Genomic DNA, 6686 nt, shown 5'->3' with positions numbered 1-6686 from the left:
CTATTTTGCAGCAGTGGAACAAAATACGGGTGGCTGCCTCAAAACTTTATAATGTCTTTATCTCATCCTTATCACACTATCTATTTATCTGTCTATCTATCTACAGTATGTGAAATGCACAACTGAAATGTAATTTTAACAGTTAATCATATTTACAATACAGGGAAAATATGTGCATGAATCTCCTGTTTGTTCTTATTCCCCTTTAAGACTGGCTTAAATGGCACTCTGTACGACTATATTCAGTTTCCTTCAATGTAAAGATGATAATACACATACTTAATTTTGAAAACTATTTATTTAAAATGTAGTTTACAATAAACATATGTTGATAACTTCAGTAGACAATAAGGGAAAAATATTTACTTAAAACGTAATGTGGTCTAAAACAAAACAGACTCATTATATGTTAAAGCGATTCCGACTGCACTTTACCCATTAAGAATTTTTTGGTATTTTTGTGTGGTTTCAGCAGTATCACATAACACTTTGGGACAAAAATGCAGAAAAGTAGACCAAAGCTTGAAGCTAAAATTGCAAATATTTCCACAGCTACAGTGTATTTTCCTGGGGAGCTGATATAAGCTGGAATAAAAGTAATCCAGACAGCACAGAATATTAACATGCTGAATGTGATGAATTTAGCTTCATTAAAATTATCGGGTAGCTTACGAGCCAGGAAAGCAAGAATGAAGCACATAGTGGATAGTAGACCAATGTAACCTAAAACTGCACAAAATGTTATTGTTGATCCAAGGCTGCATTCAAGTATAATTCTGTCTTTATAATGTTCCGTGTTTTTGCTGGGAAAGGGAGGTGATACAATTATCCACAGAGCACAAATCAAGATCTGTATAAAAGTTAATATAAAAACACAAAAGCGTTGTTGTCTGGGGCCAAACCATTTCATGATATTGTTTCCAGGAAGGGTAGCCCGAAATGCCATTAACACTACTATAGTCTTCCCCAGGACACAAGAAATGCATAAAACAAATGTGATCCCAAAAGCCGTGTGTCGCAACATGCAAGACCAATGCGACGGTTGCCCAACAAATGTGAGTGAACAGAGGAAGCACAGAGAGAGTGAAAATAAGAGAAGAAAACTCAATTCAGAATTGTTGGCTCTAACAATTGGGGTGTCTCTGTAGTATAAAAATACCATTGTCACAGCCATGGTGAAACAAGTTCCCAGCAAGGAAAAAAACACTAATAGTATTCCGGTAGTTTCTTCAAATGCTAAGAATTCAATCTCTTTTAAAATGCATTGGCTTTTTAGGTCATTTGATTTGTACTCAATGGGACACTTTAAACAGTCAGGAGAATCTGGAAACATAAAAGCACACATACATCAGTCCAAAGTAAACTATGGAACTGACAAAAGAACCATTAATAAACATGCATTTTCTATTTTATGAATGCAGAAAGAAGAAAAAATCCTAATTGCCTGTACCTGTTATATTAGTAATTTCCCCTTCAGCACAAGGAATACAATCAAAACAGCAAATAGGCTTTCCTTTCTGGACAGCCTTACGAGTGCCCGGAAAGCAACTTTGGCTACATGCAGATCTGGGAACCTAAAAAAAAATGTGATTTTATTCAAATACTACACAGAGTCTCTTCCAAACAAAAGTAAAACACCAGCAAAATATTTAACATTAAATATTTCTAGGACTACTTTCATAATTCAAACAAAACAGCATTGCAGATTTAAATATTACATAAATTGTTAGCCTTGCAACTGTACACTCACGTAGGGAATACACGGGCCATGAATTCCCTAAACTAATACAGCAGTGCAATTGGATTTCAAATTACACAGCTTTCACCTGTGGAAGGACACCCTACAGCGACACATAATGAACCTACGAGCACATACTACATTCAAACATGGCACTCGGAAATGTTGTGCATCTTGCTAGACAGTGTGAGGTTGGCAACACACTAAGACATGTCTCCACATACTTTTCTATTCGGACTGTCCGCTCCTTTAAAATTGGGACATTATACCCAAGCCAATTTTCTAGGGATATGTGTCTTTTCCACAAAGCAGAAGGAGCAAAGTTATAGATTCTTAGGTGGCTTTTTCAAGAAATGATGGTCATCTTCATGTCTTGGCAGCAGATGAAAAGCAAAAGGTGCTCCACATCCACATTCTCTTTGGCTTAACACTGAAAGCATTTATGGTTTAAGATCTCATTTATTTTTTTACTCATTATGTCAATCTAAAGGAGCAAATACTGCTGTATCTCTCATAGCTTGCTCTGTCTACAATTGACTAGGAAAGCTCAAAACAAAACTGTGCTTGTTACAGGCCAAACTAGATTTTTGGATTAACAAGTTTATCCTAGGCCAAAGTACTTTGCCCGCAGTGCCATAGGATGAATCAAGGTACTGCCTAATTTTTTAGTGGGAATAAGATGTAAAAATTTGAACAGCCTAAGAGTATATAATCATTCTTCTTTTTAATAAATCAATTTGATCAAATTTTGAGTGGAAACCAAACCTATCTGGTAATCATTGGACACAAGTCAAAAACTGCTGCTGCCGCACGCACATACACATTCACTTGTAATAGATCGATTTACTAACTTCATTCACTCTAACCCTCTAACCTAGACATTTTTGGGTTGCGATAGTGCCCAGAGAAACCTCAGAGAGTGGTCCATAGAGGTAGCGACTGAGCAAGGATTCAAACCCAGTCACCAGGAGCTAAGAGGAAGCAATATTAATCATTTTGTCACCACACTAAGTATATTAAATACAGTATTTCATTATTGTTAATTATCTGAAAAAGGAAATGAGCCCTACCTTTTTGTTATTACCTTTCCACATAATGGTAATGTCATTCATTACAAATTGCTGTCCTTCTTGCAGTGAAGCATCATACACACCAATTTTGACAAACTTAATCATTCCCTCTTTACTGAGCTGCCAGTTTATCAATTCATATCTTGCCGCTGGGTCACCATTTTCATCAAAATATACAGTCTCTCCATAACTTGTTGTAAAATTAACATGTTTCATATTATCTAGTACCTTTTAGGAAGCAACAGTTAGTTACATACTAACATACAATAAACAAACAAAGAAGTCAACTGCCATATCTATCAGTCATTCGTGTACCTTAAACTCCCTTACCTGCCAAGGCTCAATGTTCATTGCATTACCACAAGAATAATTTCCATGCTGGTTACTCTGACATTTAAGAAAATGGCGTACAGAATATGCTATGGCGTACACTGCTCTATATACAGTTTCTGAGCCAAGGCACTCATTGCCATTTGCTGTGTTATCTTCTCCTGCTGATGTGCAATTCATTGTGCTTTCCCAAAAGCTTTCCAGACCTGTATTGTTGGGAATGTTGGTTGGGATGAATTTCATTAAGAATTTTTGTAGGCCTGGTACAACTGGATTCATGATATTAATACCAACAGCACCTCCAAGGACTTTGTAATTTTCCTCTGTTGCAAGGTACTCATTGTATATCCAGCCTTCACTGCCTACCCATTGCAAGCTTGTGATATTTTGAAGAAGAAGTTCATTTATTAAATATTCAAGGTCAATAAATGTTGCAAATGCAACAACAACTTTTGACGAAGCTTTTTTCATAGTTTCTACTACTTTGAGAATTTTGTCTCTTGGACTATTTCTATAAATCACTTCAGAATATTCAATGCATATTTCTTCATTCTGGAGAGCTTCTATAAATGTGGTAATACCAGCTTTGCCATAGTCATTATCACTGCTCACTGCCCCGACCCAGGTCCACCCAAAGTGCTTCACAAGCTGTGCTAGGGCTCTGCTTTGATAATAGTCACTGGGTATTGTTCTAAAGAAAGTAGGAAAGTCATGTTTGTTGCTGAGACAGGCACAAGTAGAGTAGTAACTTACCTATATAAAATAAATCAATAACAACAAAACTTAGGAATTGAAATTTAAATTCCAGATCAATTTAAAAAAAATAAACAATTTAAAAAAGAAAAAAATATATGTAAAGTAATATACATATAATAAAATTACACACCACCGGTATGTGAAGCGGTCCAAGTGATTTAGCAACAGCAATGGTAGGTGATGAATCTGACATTCCTATGATTGCATGTACAGTTGATGGTTTAATACAAGATACATCAGAAAGTGTTCCTTCAGGACCATTCACTAAATCCATTGCTGCTTTTGTAGCCAAAGGGATAGAACTGCAGTCATCATAAATTTTATAACCCAGAGAAGCACCAGGCAGTAGCATTGAATTGTTTATTTCTTCAATGGCAAATATCATTGTTTTAGCAAATAGAAATTCCTTCACATTTACACTGCAAGGAAAATGAATATAGTTTTACTCTCAATGTTAATCTGAATATGCAATTTTGCAACTATAAAGATTTCCTATTATTATACATAAACTTGTATATTACAATAATGCAGTTGAATGTGCAACTATTAATAGTTCTATTATTTGTAATAATAATTATAGTACTGTACTGTATATAGTTAGGTTTAATTCATCAAAATTAATGTTCTTCCTTTTGATAAGGCATTAACTATCAGACACCATAGTAGTTTACACTTATCACTTGATTGAGCTGAAATCCCATCTTAGTCACTTGAAGTATGCATTTTCTTATACATAATGTCTGAGTTTCTATTAGGCTTTCCACATTCAAATCATGTATGTAAAGTTGACCGGTGACTCTAAACTGGCATTTTCTGTACATGCGTGAATGAGCGGACTGGCATCTTAACCAGTGTGTATTCTTGGATTGTGTCAAATGCTGCTAACACAGACTGTGGCTTCCTCTAACCTAATTAGGATTAAGTGATAGTAGAAAATGGATGGATACAGGAAACATTAATTATTAGGAATTATTCATCCATGCATCCATTTTATATATCTTATTACTTCAGAGACTAATAAAATGGAAGATATTCTGGCAAGAAGCTATCTTGTAGTAAAGGCAACTCACATTCATATAATTTAGCATCCATAACTGGTCTACCTATATGTCAGATATTAAATTAGTCGTGTAGGACTATATGCCTAAGCACCATGGACAGAAGATTTTCCCACTACATAATCATTTGGATATTATATTAAGTGCAATAAACTCTTTTTTAAACCTTGCAAAATTTGTCTACATAGATATAGTTCTTTTTCTGTTTAATTTACCCAATAAATTCATTTAAAAAACAAGTTAAATATTTACTTTTAAAGGTTAAGTAATGGTAAAGGAAGTTATTTATATACTTTTCATAATATACTATGATGAATCTCACAATGTTTATACAGTGTTATCACAAGTATGATACTGTACAACTAAGCTATAAAAAGACAGGGACATATTTATTTCTCATTTCAATAGGTAAATCATTATATACTTACTCTGTACATGTTATTGGCTTTGGTAAAGCGTTAAACAGTGGATTGAATTCTTCAATAGTGTTGTGAAATGAAAAGATTGCTCCAATCATTATGTCTCCTGCTTTAGAAAGTAAAGGCATATCTGATCTACCCTGTAACCTACAAATAGGTTCTTCTGCTCTTGTAAAAAGAGCTATAAGAGTAAAAGTAAGAAATATCATTTCAGTCTTTTATTTTAGTATTGCAGCAATTTTGACAGACAGTGTTCTTATATAGTGCTGTACCTTGAGAATCAACAGTGATTACCTAGTGGAAATCTTCATATGAATCAAAGCAGTAATTCTCAAAGGAAGACCTGACAGGAGAGAAAAACGATACCTCATCTGTATCATATCAGATAATTTTTTGAGTAGTTTTAGAGTAGTAGAATAGAATAATTTTATGAAAATCATCACAATATAAGACTGTTTGATATACCACTAGTTGAACACAGAAAACAAGACATGTAAAATAATTAAAGATTACATCATGTCATATTTAAGTGGATTTCATTATGCAAAAAAATTGACACTGTATATATTTCAGTACCTTTAATGTAAAATACAAATATTTTGGGTACATTGATGACATAATAAATAGTTAAATTAATTATATTTATTACATGCAAAAGGACATTAACACCTCTCATAAATAATGTTTAACTCAAATACCTATAAAATATGTAGCATGTCATAAACAAAAGTTGTTCTTTCCAAGGCATGTAAAATTATAAATTGCATATCTGTATTACAAACCCTGGTACACACAACAACTCTCAGTTATGCAAATCCAGATAGCAGATACATTTATTTTATATTCTTTTTTTCATCTCATACTAGAATGCTTTAATGAGTGTTATCATACAGTGCCAATTACTCAGTAAGTTGCATTCACTTTAAGTGTAGTCTGTGAAGCTGTGCCGACGGCTGATAAGACACAAGCCCTTTTCTTTTCTTTCAATGTTTTTGCATGTCTTTTACCAGCAGAATCCACCTGGAAGTCCAGTAACAAAGGAAGGAAATAAGCAGGGAGAGCAACTAGAGAATATATGGTATTCACAATTGTTTTGGAAAAGAATGCAATAGAAAGCATCTGTAATCATCCAAATATAGACAATAACAAAAACTGGAAATGGAGAAATAAATTGGAACAAAATGCTTACATACAAAGGTTCACTCCAGCATAAACACAACTTATTTAGTTAGGTAAGTAACATGAACATGCTTAAGCAAAATTATGAAATTTTGAAAGTGAACACACAAAGATGTAATGTGCATTATAAATGTAG

General features: G+C 33.9%; 1 protein-coding gene across 1 annotated transcript; it reads right to left on the bottom strand.

Annotated features, from left to right (window-relative positions):
- Positions 1-409: 409 nt before the first annotated feature.
- Positions 410-5499, bottom strand: LOC120532858 (extracellular calcium-sensing receptor-like). Its single transcript, XM_039759331.1, has 6 exons — positions 5381-5499; positions 4028-4313; positions 3139-3891; positions 2809-3036; positions 1451-1574; positions 410-1323 (listed from the first exon to the last, which is right to left on the bottom strand). The coding sequence occupies exons 1-6, from the start codon at positions 5497-5499 to the stop codon at positions 410-412; spliced, it is 2424 nt and encodes an 807-aa protein (XP_039615265.1).
- Positions 5500-6686: the final 1187 nt, after the last annotated feature.

Source organism: Polypterus senegalus, chromosome 1, assembly GCF_016835505.1.
Source record: "Polypterus senegalus isolate Bchr_013 chromosome 1, ASM1683550v1, whole genome shotgun sequence".
Taxonomy (NCBI): Eukaryota; Metazoa; Chordata; class Cladistia; order Polypteriformes; family Polypteridae; genus Polypterus; species Polypterus senegalus.
This window is presented reverse-complemented; position numbering and strand designations above follow the sequence as displayed.